Source organism: Maniola jurtina, chromosome 3, assembly GCF_905333055.1.
Source record: "Maniola jurtina chromosome 3, ilManJurt1.1, whole genome shotgun sequence".
Classification (NCBI taxonomy): Eukaryota; Metazoa; Arthropoda; class Insecta; order Lepidoptera; family Nymphalidae; genus Maniola; species Maniola jurtina.
This window is the reverse complement of record NC_060031.1, coordinates 8329350-8346841: the sequence shown is the minus strand read 5'-3', so window position 1 is coordinate 8346841 and position 17492 is coordinate 8329350. Positions and strand designations below refer to the sequence as shown.

The 17492-nt window shown below is 35.4% G+C and overlaps 2 protein-coding genes across 8 annotated transcripts; both read right to left on the bottom strand.

Moving 5' to 3' along the window:
• Positions 1–822: 822 nt before the first annotated feature.
• On the bottom strand, positions 823–5358 carry LOC123880887. Its single transcript, XM_045929264.1, has 5 exons — positions 5129–5358; positions 4916–5051; positions 3738–3823; positions 3259–3415; positions 823–1101 (listed from the first exon to the last, which is right to left on the bottom strand). The coding sequence occupies exons 1-5, from the start codon at positions 5201–5203 to the stop codon at positions 848–850; spliced, it is 708 nt and encodes a 235-aa protein (XP_045785220.1). The 5' UTR covers positions 5204–5358; the 3' UTR covers positions 823–847.
• Positions 5359–6658: 1300 nt separating this feature from the next.
• LOC123880868 (dnaJ homolog subfamily B member 6) lies at positions 6659–17371 on the bottom strand. Of its 7 annotated transcripts, none has more exons than XM_045929231.1 (7): positions 16806–17371; positions 14612–14705; positions 13613–13722; positions 11966–12103; positions 10237–10419; positions 9027–9276; positions 6659–8474 (listed from the first exon to the last, which is right to left on the bottom strand). In XM_045929231.1, the coding sequence occupies exons 2-7, from the start codon at positions 14674–14676 to the stop codon at positions 8375–8377; spliced, it is 846 nt and encodes a 281-aa protein (XP_045785187.1). In that variant the 5' UTR covers positions 14677–14705; positions 16806–17371; the 3' UTR covers positions 6659–8374. The 7 variants fall into 7 exon arrangements, with proteins under 7 accessions (XP_045785187.1, XP_045785185.1, XP_045785183.1 ...); XM_045929229.1 differs by lacking the exon at positions 16806–17371 and adding an exon at positions 16659–16725 and having other exon boundaries at positions 12002–12103; XM_045929227.1 differs by lacking the exon at positions 16806–17371 and adding an exon at positions 16659–16724.
• Positions 17372–17492: the final 121 nt, after the last annotated feature.

Sequence of the window (17492 nt, the reverse complement as noted above, 5' to 3'; positions counted from 1 at the left end):
TGAGAGATTTTGACCCATTGGCGTAGTGAAAAGCCGAAACTGAGTTGTATAACAATTTGGCTTTGGACTAGGTTATTCTGTATTGATTGAAGCTATTAATCTATAACTATTCAATATTTAAGTCGATAACATTAGTAGTTACTGTAATTAGCAGGTGTGTAGCAATGACAGAGTCGCAATAGATAAGGGGAACCCCTTTTTACCATTTGGTATAGAATCTTGCAAACATCAAATAATCTCAGCTTTCATTCATACATAGACTATGCGCTCTCGGCATTCCACAGGATTGTAGATTGTATGCCATTCGCTATGTGCCGGTATTATTTTGGTCTTCGAACTAACGCTTATACATAGTTACCATAATGCCCTTCCCTAATCATGCATTGACGACCATAAGTAGCTACCTATACCTACCTACTTAACAACTGTGAAAAAAGAATAATGGCGCACATCTATACATATTATGATAAAATTGTAGAAAAGTGGTGTCTGTACAATGGAAATATATTTAAAAAAAAGTAGCAGGGGTTGTTATTATATCGATGCCGAACCCGAAATTGTAATTAGTTTTTTTTGTCTGTTTGTCTGTGTGTTTGTGCACGCTAATATCAGAAACGGCTTATTCGACTTAGATACGGTTTTCACTAATATATTGTAGTAAGCTTCACCATTTAGTGTTTATTTCATGTAAATCGGTTCTTAAATAAAAAAGTTATGTCAATTTAAAGAATCACGCTGCCCGAAAAGTCACTATTCCACGCGAACGAAGTCGCGGGCACAGCTAGTCGATCATAATTACCTACCTATCGACTATCACTCTACTACATGGAGAGTAGATTAGGTACTTTTAATATAACTTATGATTCATTCTTCTTTCGTCTATTGATTTTGAGAAATTGTTTCGTGGTATAACAAACAATTGTTTGTTATATAAATCTTCATCGTCGTCATCAAATGTGGATAGTAACGGGTTGAAACGCTGCTTCTTGTATTCGAGAAGTTGTTCAAGTTTATCAATCTTGGCTTTCTGTTCTTCGCGCTCCATCTCGTTAATGAGCATTGGCAGAGCGGCCGCACATACCCACAAGTAAAACATGCCCACTGAAAAGATAAGAAAAGGGGGAAAGATTATGTTTCAGGTTTAAAGTGCAAATCCTTCTGCTCAGCTTTAGGAGTTTTTATTAACCACATCTACAACATAATGTACATAGCTACTTTGCCAATGTTGTATACCTATTCAAATCGATGGCTTAGTTCACAATTATTGCACTCAGTTTTACAGGAGAGCTGTTTAAAGTTCAGATAAACCGGCCAAGTGAGAGTCAGACTCGCGCACCGAGGGTTCCGTACTCGGGTATTTTTTCAGACATTTTGCACGATATATGAAAAACTATCATGCAGAAAAATAAATAAAAATCTGTTTTAGAATGTACAGGTAAAGCCCTTTCATATGATATCTTACTTGGTATAGTTATCTTACTTTGAAAATTGAAACACATTTTAATTTTTTTTTACATAATATAACCACAAATTCGCGCTTAGCAGATTTTTTCCCGTATCATGGTTCTAGGTCATCGGAAAGTACCCTATAGGTTTCTTGACAGACACGACGGACATACATACAGAAAGACAGACAACAAAGTGATCCTATAAGGGTTCCGTTTTTCCTTTTGAGGTACGGAACCCTAAAAATAGATAATTTCAATACAGTTTAGCAGAAACTGTACAAAGCTAGATTTGCATCCGTCCGTAGTCGCTTGTACTGACGGGTGCAAACCTAACTTTTGTTGCTGACTACGCCTAAAGGCTCTATAAAGTAACCTTCTTAAATTATTATATTTTGCGAGCATGGTGCATGTTATGACAGTACGTTTATTTAAACTTCGGATAAAATATTCACAAAAGGTTTAGATTTATATGTGTTTCACTATCTTAAGTATTAGGTAGGTAGGTATACTACATATATTTTAATGATATATTTTAATGAAATGGTCAAAAGTTATCAATGTTTTTTATGACAAAGTTATACGTTTACCTATATAATAAGTCGTTTTTACATTGCAATGAAGTAGATAGGTAGTAATTCTTATGTGCATACGACTGACGACTGTATACCTACCTAATAGAAGTAGACAAACGTGTCCTTCAGCAACTACATAGGTAAGTGCGCGACAGGTTGAGATGGCAACCGGAATGAGAAGCCCCGTACATCCGCACAGCCCCCGTGCTAACCCGCTCCTGGTGTGCGGGGTGTCCCCACCCCGGCTAACGTCTCAACCCCGGCTACCGTCTCAACCCCGGCTACAGTCTCAACCCCGGCTACCGTCTCAACCCCGGCTACAGTCTCAACCCCGGTTACAGTCTCAACCCCGGCTACAGTCTCAACCCCGGCTACCGTCTCAACCCCGGCTACAGTCTCAACCCCGGCTACCGTCTCAACCACGGCTACAGTTTCAACCCCAGCTACAGTCTCAACCCCGGCTACCGTCTCAACCCCGGCTACCGTCTCAACCCCGGCTACAGTCTCAACCCCGGCTACAGTCTCAACCCCGGCTACAGTCTCAACCCCGGCTACAGTCTCAACCCCGGCTACCGTCTCAACCCCGGCTACAGTCTCAACCCCGGCTACCGTCTCAACCCCGGCTACAGTCTCAACCCCGGCTACAGTCTCAACCCCGGCTACAGTCTCAACCCCGGCTACAGTCTCAACCCCGGCTACCGTCTCAACCCCGGCTACAGTCTCAACCCCGGCTACCGTCTCAACCACGGCTACAGTTTCAACCCCAGCTACAGTCTCAACCCCGGCTACCGTCTCAACCCCGGCTACCGTCTCAACCCCGGCTACAGTCTCAACCCCGGCTACAGTCTCAACCCCGGCTACAGTCTCAACCCCGGCTACAGTCTCAACCCCGGCTACCGTCTCAACCCCGGCTACAGTCTCAACCCCGGCTACCGTCTCAACCCCGGCTACCGTCTCAACCCCGGCTACCGTCTCAACCCCGGCTACCGTCTCAACCCCGGCTACCGTCTCAACCCTGGCTACAGTCTCAACCCCGGCTACCGGCCGAATGTTCAAAAATTCAATTTCTTTATTTGCCGAAACAGTTTGTTTGAGATGTTATCATACCTACCATATTTCAGTAGAAATGTCTCACCTCATTTGCAAAATACTAAATCCTTTTGTTTATACTTAATTACAAACCCCTAAAAGACTGAACTTAATGAATAACGATTTAAATAAAATATTCCGTTACTCACAAAGTGTAAAACCACTCGCCACGCTAGCTCCAATAACTAGGCCTATATCCATGGTGTTCTGTTTAAGAACCAGCAGCCACGTTGTTACCAGTATTGACAGAGTTATAAGACGTATCATCTCTATCAGGATGAAACCAATCATCGCGGCATTGTTGCACTGCAATATACATATCTTGATTACCTACTAGGTATGTTATATTCATCATTGATACTTCAACACCTAGGTATCTGGATAGATTTGGTCAGGTCTGGGTCTAGTCCGAGGCTTTGTCCATGGCTGGATACCTTACCGGCAAAGTTGTGACACCAAGCGATTTAGCGTTCCGTTATAGGTATCTAATAGTTTTAATAAAAACTGCCATAGATAGATACCCTTTTCGGTTAGCCTGCTTCCATCTAAGACTGCATCATCACTTATCATCAGTCAAATTGCAGTAGAGTTAAAAAACGGTCAAGTGTGAGCTGGAGTTTTTACTTACCACATAGGCTCCATAAATAAACAGGATACAAAAAAATATATAGATGCTCAAAATGACAATGGAATAAGTAATGTACTTTTCAGGATCTGAAATAATAACGTAATATATTTAACTAAGTACAAACTCTCAAGTTAGATTGGTGATTATGATTAGTAAGTTATAGGTACCTATAGCTACAAGGTAAATTGAATAGCGACCGCAGGACGTGGTTCGCGTATTTTTAGGGATACGCCACTCGTGAGGAATTACAGCAGTAACGAGTCAGTAAGTATGCCTATAGGTATATCACACAGGTATGTATGTCACAAAAATTAGTTCCAACAGAAAGCCTTTGCTTACAATAATTCATTTTAATTAGTAAAAACTATTGGTAGAAGCCAGAACAAAATCTAGTGACCACCCTGACTCCACGCAGTCTTGTCTGTCCTATCACTCCTACCTCCCTAGTTTTTGCAAAGCGCTATAATTCACGAAGCCAGTAAACTCCGAAGGAGGTCCTATGAAGCAACTAGGTGAAGCTGAGTAAAGGGACGATGGAGCGAGTCTTCTAACGTAGCGTAGCCTAGTCAACAGACTAATCAGTGAGCCAGTTAGTCAATCAGTTGACTTTAGTTAATTAGATAGTCTTTATCTAATTAACTAATTTGGCGAAATTAAAATTCTAATTTTTACTTGTAGAAACTACGTACCTATAAATAATCATGATATAATATCGTCGTCTTAGAGTGAAAACCTCGGGAATGCATTTTTGCTCAAATTTATTTTATTGCGTTTCTAGGAAGAAAACCTCGCAACCACCTCGCAACGCACATCCTGATCTGACTAATTTGTTCATTCGATACTCGTAACGCCATCTATCACATTAAATGAGAAACTCGTAAATACTCGCTTCTAATTTTACAGCACGCAGTTTTTTCTTCCTCCTGAAAAGTTACTTCTTTTACACTTACGAGGTTTTCACTCTAAGCCGTCGATATGCTCATTCTAGGCAGAGGTACTTCTAAATTGGCTAAATAGGCATGTGACATATTAGAATCAAAATGATTAGGTAAGTACATAATAAGCATAGTTGTCTGTCTACCCTTAGGGGTGGCTCTTTCAAAATCAATGTTGTCTACCTATACCTGTCTACTAGGTACACAGGGTCTAAGACACTTTAGTTAGGTATACCTAGGTACCTGCTTGAAAATTTTCCAAATATCCATTCACATAAATGAGGTTCAAGTTTTTCATCCACAGTGATAATTGCTCTTTAACATCTTGTTGATGCTTATAAACTATTGCGAAAGCTATTATTCCCAATACAGCTTGAATCTGCAAAATGACGCATATTGCTTAGAAGTTTACCTAGTGTTTACGATATAGATGTACTGAATATAGTTGTATCTTACAACTGAGAAAAATCCTATTAATATGCCAGCAAGTCGAAGCGAAAACCAAAAGCAGCAACTATATACAAGCACCATTTTTATTACGAATATTTTTTTTAAGTTAGGTAGGTATGCGTAGGCGAGTAGGTCTATCTATTTCAACTTCCATTAATGTTGTATCGGTCAGGCGAGGATCATGATATCGCTGCCATACAACACAAAATTATTAAAACACTAGTTGTGCCTGCGACTTCGTTCGCGTGGAATAGTGACTTTTCGGGCAGCATTCCTTATGGCAGCGACGCGGCTCTCAGCGCGCTTTATATAGCCACGGACGCTCAGGGGCGAGGCGTGTTATAGTACGTACTCTGTACGTTAAAAATGTTCGCCGTGATTCTTTAGATTGACATAACTTTTTTATTTATGAACCGATTGACATGAAATAAATACTAAATTTTAAGTGAAGCTTACTACAATATATTAGTGAAAACCGTATCTAAATCGAATAAGCCATTTCTAATATTAGCGTGCACAAACACACAGACAAACAGACAAAAAAATATTAATTACAATTTCGGGTTCGGCATCGATATAATAACAACCCCTGCTACTTTTTTTTTATATATTTCCATTGAACAGACACCACTTTTCTACAATTTTATTATATGTATAGAAGATATGCCCGTGACTGGTTTTGAGTCACTTTACCTTAGGCCGCGAATATACCTGTAAGTTTTACTCACGTTAGTAGCTTACGTGATTAATATTTACATCAATAAAGCTGTCAATTATTAATTTTACACGCGATAGGTTGAGATGGGAATTATGATGGGATGGGAAGGTATGAAGCAGGGGAACACCCCGCACAGTCCCCGTAGTGGCTGTGCGGGGCGTCCCCACCCCGGTTGCCATCTCAACCTGTCGCGTACTATACTTAGGTAGTAAATCAATATTTTACATAATGTTGCAAAAAGAATTTTCAATATTCTAAATAGATATCTATACCGTCTACCCACAAACATTTTTGAGAATTTTTTATGTATAAGTAGTAAGTACATATAAACATTAGACATTCTATTTGCCGTTTATTATCATAATCAACGATCTCGCGTGTCGATGCTATTGATCGCTCCCTAAGGCCATAAATATTCAAATTATTACATATCGCTTGCGGACACTAATATTTACTTTATCAGCTTTTAAATAGAATACATGGTCTGGTATGTAACTCCGAGCTTAGATAAGTTTAGCTATTTGGACCAGTCTTGACGAAAAGAAGCTATTCTTCTACCAACTGCTCCGTGGTGGCCAGTGGGTTCACTCGCTTTGGAGTTGACGGATTTGACGAAAATGTATAGTAGGCACTAGTCACGTAGGTAGCTATTCACTAATTAGTAGATTATTTTGAAGAGAATATTGATTTATTTTATAACTAGGGTAAATATGCCTCTAGACCTGAACGCCAAATGGTTTCATGAGGCCTTATCGAACTCAAACGTTCGGGGTACCTAACTACATAATATTTACCTACTGAAAAATAAAACCACAACATTACAAATTAAGTTTATTTATTTTAACTCGCAGTGCTCATTACTTGCTGACAATAATTTTGCATAACACAAAATATTGGAGAAGAAATTTAATTTTAATCATTAAATCTATTTACAATTTTTTTGAAACACAATGATGGTCAAAAGGAAGAATCTAGATAGGATAGCAATGGCACTCGTATTAACAGCAAGGACTCCTGTTAAGTGCGGGTCTAAAACCTGACAGTTAATTTTAAAAAATAATAAAAGAAGTAAATTCTTGCGACATAAGTAATATTAAGTACCTCCTAAATTAGCATAGCAATATAACAATTAATCACTAATATTTGACAATCATCATCATACTTTGCTACTGAATTAAGGAATACCAACCAGTTATATTAAGGTCAACCTTGAACAAACATCACACGGTATACAGATGTCTTATAGTACCTATTATGAAAATTATTGTAAAAGTAAAAAGTTTTGTTCATGCGAGAAATCAATTTATTATTTTATATATACATGTTTTATGTGTTATGATTGTTACAATTATTGAGCCACGTCCACCGTAATAAAAATTTGCATTCCTGTTTGCGTCCTGTTCCGCTAAATTTCCGTTAAAAAATGATTGTGTCGAATCGTCAGTCGTACCATTTTGTGTATGTTTTGAAAATGTTTACACTACATGTAGACTCTAGAAGTTCAATATACGATGCAAATTTTTTAACGTGGACGCGGTTTTATGCAGTTAACTCCAAAAGGCTGTCGATCGAATTATTAGCATTAATGTTAATGGTGTTTAATCGCTATAAAATAAATGCCGTTAAACAAAAACACATGTGTATTAAGTTTTTAACACCAATTTTTAAGTGGCGAAAGAAAAATACATAGTTATTTTATACTAATATATTATACTAAGGCATAAAGAATATTGTGATAATAGACTAAAAGCTATGACTGGCCCGTTATGTGGGCAGCGTGGAACTCGAGTTCCCTGAGCAGTTGACTTCTTATAAATTGTAGCTTGTTTTACGTCGTCAGCGACAAAATTGTAACTAAATTAACCACATACCTTTTTTGGCATCATTGTAAAATTTTATCTATCATTCATATAAAAATATATGAAGCAAAAATAAAGCTTCATAAAACTAATTTATAAGAATGCCACGCACGCGCGCTACACTAATGACGGTAAAAATAGAAAAAAAAAATAGAACAGGAATCAAACAACTAATCTATATTTTATAAAATCATATATACTTTATGAATATTATAATCAATTTAGAACCACGAAAACGACGAGCAGGTATTTAATTAAATTACTCATAAATGGCGCCCGTACGTTTATATTATTAATAAAACTACCCAGCAATTTGACGCTAACTATAGTTGACTGTAAAATAGGAGCATCAAATCAACAGTCAGTACTAACACAATGCTCGTTCGAGAGATTGAGATCAAGAATCGGGCAAACAGTTCTGACGAGCGAAATATTTAAAAAGTGTTCCTTTGCAATTAATGGCTCACTTTATCCCAAAATAAAAAAGCGAGACTTATGACTAAATTAAGTATTGTTTAGAATTTTTAACCACTAAAATTTACAGTGCCAGTTTAACTACATTAATTAAAATAAGCAAAATTAAATTATAAGTTGGAACATATTACTCACATAATAAATTATTATTATATTGAGTAAAGTTGTCATTTGGATTGAGTTTGGTTAGAGGTTATTTATTTAACTGTATGTTAGAGATTGAGGTACGCCGTTAACAGTCTTTGATTTCAGGACCCCATTTTCATAAGACATCACAGTCTCACGACCATTTTCCATGACCCTGGAAAGAAGAAAAAATGTATTTATAATTAAATGTAACGACTTCAAAAAGGGAGGTTAAGTATTCGATCCTATGCCTACGTATGACGTATGTACAATTATGTAAAAAACTGGTCGAGTGCAAGACGGGCTCGCACACGAAGAGTTCCGTACCATCGTACAAGATATACATAGGTACCTAACACTTTTATTGTAGAATACTGCAAGTTAATGTGATTGAAAAAATTAGTTTTTTGTGAACACATTTTATTTTTTTTGTGATGTACAATTACACGGTTTTGGATTTTTTCCCTTGTGCTATAAGACCTAAACCTACCTACCAAATTTCATGATTCTAGGTTAACAGGACTTTACCATTTAGGTTTCTTGACAGACACGGCAGATGGACAGACGAACAACAAAGTGATCGTATAAGAGTTCCTTTTCTCCTTTTAAAGTACGGACCTCTCAAAACAAAAAAAAAAGTTGCTAAAAAAGGGCGCCAAACATAAGTTTTGATTTTTCGTTATATGATGAATATTGAAAAGTATAATTAGTACAGGATGGCACTAACTTTTTCGTAGTAATCTTCTTGCCGTTGACAATCCTCGTGGTGGTGGTGGTGCTGCGCATGTTGGCGCCGCCCGCGCCGGCCACGGAGCTGTTGAAGGTGGAGAAGGACGTGAAGGAGTTGCCGTTGCCGGCGTGCGCGAAGATGTCGTCCAGCCCCTGCACGCCGAAGCCGAACGGGCTGAACAGCGAAGACGTGAGCGACGTGCCGGGGTGGCCGCGCCGCCCGCCGCGCGCCCCGTGCCCGTTCATGTCTGTCGTGCACGATACCATCCGTTAATGTTAAATCAATCAACTTAGTGCCGATTAACTCAAACCTTTGATAATATAATTATTACTATCCGGTATCACTTACTCTCATTTTTATTATTATCGTATATGTTTTAGTGTGCATCGTGACTGTTTTAATTACTTTCATTTCATAATGTGTTGCATCTAACCATTTTCAAAATAATTTACTTAATTATAGGAGGGCATGTCTTAATATAACGGATATTCTCTTTTCTCTTCAACCAAGTTAAAACATTGGCTATGAGTAGGTGCGTCAGTAGTAGGAGGTTAACCTACAACCTTATTGTTTGAGCCAAAGATTTGTCATAGTAGGTAGATGACAGGTCACTAACAAAATGTTATAGCTCAACTGGCCTGGTTTGCACACATAATATACACCTTAAAACACTTCAACATAAAGTTTAGTAAAGATTGCAAAATATTTATATTTAAGACCTCTTGTCATTGACGATAAATTTAAAAAGATTCTAAAAAAAAATTTCAATAAGAACAAAACTATTTATTCCAATAAAACTTAATACCTAAGCAAAGAGTCTAAGAATTTGAGTAATTTGAAATAAGGACCACTGGCTCCTATTTTTCGGGCCGCATATGAAGCCACTTTATTTTATTTTTTAACAGATTCTTACAATGCTAACTTATTATTTCAATTCTTGAGCATTGTATTTCTATGGTTTGAGCCCTTATATTTTGACAATGATTTTATTGATTTCGCAATTATATATTCGCACCGTGTTGTGGAAACGCACTCTAAACGTTCCAGTACGGAACCGCTTGCAGGTCAGTACACTTATGTCTTGTCTGTATCGGCCATCAGAAAAATAATACCCATTCATATTGCATCATAAAAGAATTGAGTTTTATTTTGTTATTTATTTCTGATTGGATAGAATATGATCGGCCCAACGATTTAAGATTTTTACCAGCAAATAAGTCGCCAAAAGGGGAGCCACCAAAGAACTCTCTGAACACCTCCTCTGGATCTCGGAACTTGAAGGGAAAACTGTGGTAGCCAAAGTCGTAGTCTTCATCGGCCGCGGAATGTCGCCCCCTGCTGTTGTTCAGACCTTCTTTACCATACTGATCGTACACGCGACGTTTTCTTTCTGTAATAAAAAAAATAAAAAGTTCTTTAAACTTCTCTGAGCAGCTGCAACAAATAGCGAGAAAGAAGCATGGAATACGAAAATAATTTCCTACGCCTGAAATGAATGCAGTGTGTGCCTACCGTAAACATAATATTGCGTTTTAAGCATATTTATTACCTACAAGATTGCGAGACATCTGAAAAAATCATTAAAGTTTTTTTTTATATAACTATAGCGTTAAAGCAAGTAGATACTTTTCTAAAGTTAAAATATTTTACTAAACATTTAAAATCGATATCCACTTTCTTATTTAAGGCCGTCGCCTGTTAAAGTTTATTTAGTGATGATTGAAAAATCAGCCCTTAAATAAATATCTAGTTGAAAAATTATTAAAACAGGTCAAACAATTTTTTTTAATGGCAAAATATTTTAACCAAATAAACATTATACGCAGAATATGACTTCAAGTCGATTTAGTACCTACAACTGATTCATGGTATTTGCGAATAACAAAAAGTGCGAGTCAAGCCTCTCTCTTTTAGGGTTCCGTACATTTTTATGAACAACGTAATTATTATTTTGGGTCTATCAAATATTTCATTTCTTAGAAAAAGCTTTCTTTGTTCAAAACAAGTTTCCTTTGTTGTGGTCACAGCTTACAAACTAATACAGGTCGACTTAGCAATCGGGATACGAGACGGGCCCCATAATTATTATAAATTCTAGTTTTCAGTATTTATTCATTAAATACAGAATATTATAGTACATACAACATTATGGTAGCACATACATACATACCTACATATGGTATATGGAGATAGACCAAATATTAGTACTCTACTCAGAGAGTTCTAGACAATAATTATGATACCCCATATGCTAGGGTAAGAAAAAAAATATTTTCTTGCTCCTTTTTTATGAGCCTCCCTAAAAATATTTTTAATTGAATTTCTAATTCAATAATCGGTTTTGGGTCAAAATTCTATACACCAAATACCACAATTTGAGATTTGTAACTCATTTCATCTATGAGCTAGAGACCTGTGATATGTGGGAAGGCAGACAGATGGACAGACAGCAGAGTGCCATTAATAGGGCTGCGTTTTTATCCTTTGGGTACGGAACCCTAAAAAAGGGCATTAGACCTTCAGGAACAGCACAGATGATTAGTACAAAATTCACACAATTTTGGTTTGTTAATAGCAATTTAATTGGGTAGCTGCCAAAAAACTCCATTGTTAAAAACTATTAAGAATTTGTGTTAATAAAATTAATAATAATATAACATGATACTATGTATTATATTATTACTATATTGAATATTGTCATTATATTTCATGCCATTAATTATTCCAAATCAATCAACCAACACTAGGTATGAATTTTTCCAAACTTACTCCTAACATTTTCAGAGAAGTTAAATAAAGAATTATGAAATATAGCAAAGTTTTATCTAAGTATAATAAGGAAAATGGTCAAGTAATCAAATTCTTGAACATACCTAGTTAAGGGTTAAAATGACAATATCCAAATAAATAAAACCCTAGTTGAAATGGAAATCTACCAAAAAAACGGTGGAATGGTGTCTCTCCAAAAAAACCTTTGAAGCTAAAGTGTCGATGGCCATTAACTCCGTTCTTGCTTGAGTATCTGTGACTGTGGTGACAGGATCCCCGTGCATCATATAATTTCCGCTTGTTTTCTACCCAACAATAAAATCAATTTATACAAATCTACCAACTTCTTGTTAAAACGTGCGAAGTGGCGATTATTTCATGAATTCGTATTGTCACTGGTTAGACAACAGAAACTTTATTCTTTCTAGCGAAAGAAATAAACTAATCAGATGATTTGATAGGTTTATTTAAAACTGATCTTTTTTGTATACTACTTACATAACTATATTAAAAATTATTATTATTGTGATTTATTAAGTACCTCGCTCATGAACGAAGTCCGCAAGGTAAAGTCGATTGCCCTGGCAGTTGCCCAGAACCTCTACACAGAGTAGTAACTGAATGGTTCAACCATGTTTTTCTTGCTTACAATAATCTTAAAACTTTAAGAAAACTATTCTTCAGTCAATATAGTCTGGGCAAAGCCTGCTTATAAAATATGATCAATATTTTGAGAACTGCAGAGAGGAGATAAGCAAAGTTGGCTGCCTGAGCAGTGCTGATTTTGCACCTTTATGGATTACTCATAATAAATATATTGCAATATTGTATTACAAGCAAGTTATTCACAATAAATATCGGATATTTTACTTCTACGAGATATTGTGTTAATAAAGATCTTAAATAAATATTATAAACTATGTAGATATATTTTGAAGCACTTATAAAATTAACATCCTAGATAAACCTTGCCTTACTATAAATGAACGCTACACTACACACTAACGTGATCCTCGGGTCGCATTAAATACTGAGCACACGCTCAAACTAAAATGGTAGCATTCAGATGTTTCAAGAAGCCACGTGACCTCGAAAAAGACCAAAGAATCCATGTCCAGCAGCGGGCTTCTATTGGTTGATGATGATAATGATTCTACAGAACATTATTAAAATATGAACCACTAGCTGACGCCCGCGACTTCATCCACGTGGATTTAGGTTTTTCGAAATCCCGTGGGAACTCTTTGGTTTTCCGGGATAAAAAGTAGCTAATCCAGGATATTATCTATCTCCATTCTGATTTTCAGCCAAATCCGTCCAGTAGTTTTTGCGTGAAAGAGTAACAAACATACATACATACATACATACACACACACACACACATACAAACTTTCGGCTTTATAATATTAGTGTGATGTGAAGTGTGAAGAATAAACGCCGTGATATAGTCATCCACGGTGGGAGGAGTAATATGTATTTGGCTGGCTGTGAACTGCGCTATGGTATCAAGGTGTTCTTAAATTTTAAAAATTCAGTTTAAACCTTTTAAATTGTTCATTAATATAATTCAAGATCTAGTTGCCCACCGCATTATATTATTCTGAGAAACGCCTCAATCAATGGAAAGAGATCACAGTCCTCAGTAATGAGGAATACAACATAGATAAAATGACTTATTCAATTTACAATATATCAATATTTTCGAAATAGCCAAAATAAGGCCCAGTGGATGATATAGGTACCAAATTATTATTATAAGAACTCCATTTGTATGACTATTTTCAAAATTGTAAGTAGATAGGTACAGTTCTTACCATCTGATAGGACTTCATAGGCTTCTGATATTTCTTTAAATCGCCTGTTAGATTCATCTGCATTGTCTGGATTCTTGTCAGGATGCCATTTCAGCGCCAATTTTCTGTAACTGAGAATAAAATACAACAATATTTTATTTATTTATTTATAGACTTAATGAAAAGTGAACATTTTACACTCAACTTTGTATCTAGACCAAAGCACTAGATAAAAACTGAGACTGGTGTTTGTAATTTGACCCAAATACACTGTAGTCTCTGCTAGGACTGTCAAAAATCATCGGCCTTAAATTATTAATTGATTAATCCTTCAATCTTAAAGACTTAAAATAAAATTTCATATTGAAATGATTCCTACTAATGTAAGTTCCGTGATAAATCAAAAACTATTATGCATAAAAAATAAATAAAAATCTGTTTTAGAATGCACAGGTAAAACCCTTTCAACCCACTCTGTATATTAATCTTACTTTGAAAGTTGAAAATACTAATATTATTTATTTGTTCATGAACACTTTTTAATTTTTTTTGTGATATGGCCACAAATTCATGGTTTTCAGATTTTTCCCCTTACATGTATCTACAAATCAGTCAAATGCAAATCGAACTCTCACAGGAATATGGTTCCGTAACATAATACCAGATATAACACTTTTTAATTTTCATGGCTGCATTATTGAAATTTTTAGTATTTGTTGTTATAGCGACAATAAAATATAAAACTGTAAAAATTTCATGTCTCTACCATGTCATGTGTCTATGTTTTGGGTTTACGAGATACAGCCCACTGACAGACGGACTGTGGCATCTTTTTGTGAGGCATATTGCCAACAGGACACCCGTTGGAACACTAAAAACTAATTCTGTGAGGTCAAATCCTTTTCACGTAACAATGTCCACCTATTATTAAAAACATTTGTCTTATTTATTAATTGAAAGAATCAGTGACTGGAACTAAACCGCTTGACATACTTAGCCAAACTGATACTAAACACTTACGCTTTTTTAATTTCACCATCAGTTGCTGTCCGAGATACACCTAGTATTCTGTAGTAGTCCACCATCTCTAATCCCTCTTGGGGTATGGTATAATCTGGAATCAATCAAAAATACTTTAGTTTACTTTTGGAACCTTACAAAGACAAATAATATTTTGGGTCTGGCAACAATTTTATCTAGATAAATAAAATATTGTAGGATAATTAGAATATTTTATTTATCATCAAAATTAGGCAAATATTTTAAGCTATTGAAAGATTTTCATTCTTCTTGGATGGATATTAGAGGCTGGGGCCTATGATTGGGTCTGTAATATTACTTACATTAAGATAAATCATTAGGACAATACCTTTGCTAGTTGCTACAATTTTTTAGTTTTGCATCATGTAGGTTTAAAACAGTTAAAATGTTTTATATGTGAATTTTTATGAACTCACTATCAACATTATTTCTTTTTTAATCCTATAGGTGTCCTGAAATTAAAGACTAAAATATTACCTACCCAAACATGCAAAATTTTTTGACAATGTCTTTTGATGACTAATTATTATGTCAAAAACACTGACCTCTATTAATCTGTCCATTTCATGATTTCAATCATAGAGAATTTTTTTTGGCCAATTCAATGGCCAAAAGACAGAAAACAAAAAAGATAAAGCACCTATGTCACTGTTCAGGACAATTAGGGAACTTCTAACAAAACATTGAGGCGTTGATGTCCCTGGCAGATGTCAAAGGGTTGTCAAATGTTAGTACATTTGATGCAGATAACCCTACTATGGCCCTATTTTTCTATAATTTAACGTCACCATAGCCTAATATTTGACATTATATATTGATGATTCAGGATCAATCTGAGAGTTCCCATACTCTGTAATTGTAATACTTTTTTTGCACCCACCTACTTCTAAATCTAATAGTTTGAGAACCTATCATGTACTTTTAACATACATATGTTTGCTAACTTGTGACTTGTCAATTTAAAGGTATCAGCTGCTATAATTACTTAAACACTACTCATAATTACTTTTCTAAAAGTGGGAGTGCTGATCTATTTGTATGTTGTACAGAATATTGTTTATAATAATGAATATTCTGTATGCATGACCGATTTCATAAGAGCCATAACACAAATTTCGGGACATAAGTATATGTGGATGTTTTACAGTGACCACAATGCTCAGTTTTTTTACTGAACTGTATTTTTATTTAGTAATTTATCAAGCAGTGACCACAACGCTCATATTTTTTTGCCCAACTGTCTTTTTATTTACTAAGTCTTTGAGCATAACATTTATATACAAATAAACCCTGTCAAAGTGGGCCACTGGTAGGTAAATAATGTCAAGTCCTGGTAGTTTACAAAAGATTCTAAAATGACTTCATTATAACATACTTGCGATATTATGAAATGGTATTTTCTTTTTAACCTAACTCACTATCTTATTCAGCTTATTCAGTCCCTTTACTATATTTATTTCAGTCATGAAGAGTTACCAAACAATTTGTGGATACCAAATATCACTGTTAAAAACACCTTTCGAGATGTTAATGAAAACATAGTTTGACATAAGTTTGTCACATGTCAAGGTCCATAAATGAAACCATTCAGAATTTTTATTTATAGTGTAAGTAAATGATTTTCCAAGACATTTTTTCTCCACATTGATTCATTACTCGCAGGCTCAATTTTAACCATGTTGCAAAATAATATTTTGTCATTGATACAGTGATTTCTAAAGAGTAGTATGTTCCTTGAGTGATTAAATGAATGCATCATAATAGAACCCACAGATGAAAGTTATTAATTTGGCGATTGAAAACTAGGCCCTAAATGTCTTACTACAAGGTCTATTTCATACTTTTCTTATCATTCATATTCTATAAGTATCCTTGCCTACTTTGGTATTCAATAAAATTAAAAAATAGAGTTCTAACATTTTTGACACCTACTACTTCCTTATATTGAAATATTTAAAAATAGACTGAATCATCACGAATTATTACGTAGATCGGTAGAAATTATAAAATAATATTTGACACCCACACAACACAAGTATGATGCACTGCAGACTGAAATGTGTTATTGAGACAATAATAATAATCGACATCTTGGGACACTTGTGATTTCGTAATACGATGTTAAATAAGCAAATCATAAAGACATCTTTTACTAGATTTATATAGTACAAACCTTTAGAACATTGGAATAATTAGGCAATCCGTGGAGTGCAGAAACAGGTGATCGCGGATGGCAAAGATGTTAGCCGACCTCCTAGTAACACAATAGAAAACTTGGGAAAACTCAACACTTCTTGCAACTTGTACCACCACTTTTTATAATGATTACAAAAGTACTTGATTTGAAAGATTTCTAGTGCACATGAATATAAGAAATGGAAGATTGTTTTTTCAATGAGAATAATGAATGACCGTTCGAGTATAGGTAGTGGTACTAAAAACACTAATCTAATCACTCCTTTGTTGGCAAAAACTGAGAATATTTCAAGTGGAAAATTCTAGCAAACAAAATCAACAAACTAAGTTTTTTTTTACAATTATGATTAACAAGTGAGAGAGGTTTATTTCTTATTATCTTCGCCTTTTTTAATGTATTTGTAGCATGTAATTTTCGGTTTAGAATTCGGAATCGGTTTTACTGTTTCACTATCTAGTCTATTTCTGTAAAAATCATCTAAACTCAGACAGCAGACCAACAGCAGACTGTGAACAGGCCACAGACTTCACTAAAGTAACCCTGACTGACCCAAAGACTGAGGAGTACAAACGTATATTTTACCTAATACTCTTTGTTGGAGTAAGGAAAATACAATATGAATACAATACTGAACTCAGACTAAGAATCAAGGTGGACTTGTGA

Bases quoted from the DNA above. Each gene is read 5' to 3' on its own strand.
- LOC123880887 (XM_045929264.1), bottom strand. From the start codon at position 5,203: ATGGTGCTTGTATATAGTTGCTGCTTTTGGTTTTCGCTTCGACTTGCT. The intron at 3,824-4,915 runs GTACCTAGGTAT...TTATTATTTCAG, and splicing joins TTTGGAAAATTTTCAAGCAG to ATCCTGAAAAGTACATTACT. The intron at 1,102-3,258 runs GTGAGTAACGGA...TTATCTTTTCAG, and splicing joins GGCGAGTGGTTTTACACTTT to TGGGCATGTTTTACTTGTGG.
- LOC123880868 (XM_045929227.1), bottom strand. From the start codon at position 16,722: ATGTCGATTATTATTATTGTCTCAATAACACATTTCAGTCTGCAGTGC. The intron at 13,723-14,611 runs GTAAGTGTTTAG...TTTTATTCTCAG, and splicing joins GATGGTGAAATTAAAAAAGC to TTACAGAAAATTGGCGCTGA. The intron at 9,277-10,236 runs GTAAAAATCTTA...CGTGCACGACAG, and splicing joins TTTTGGCGACTTATTTGCTG to ACATGAACGGGCACGGGGCG.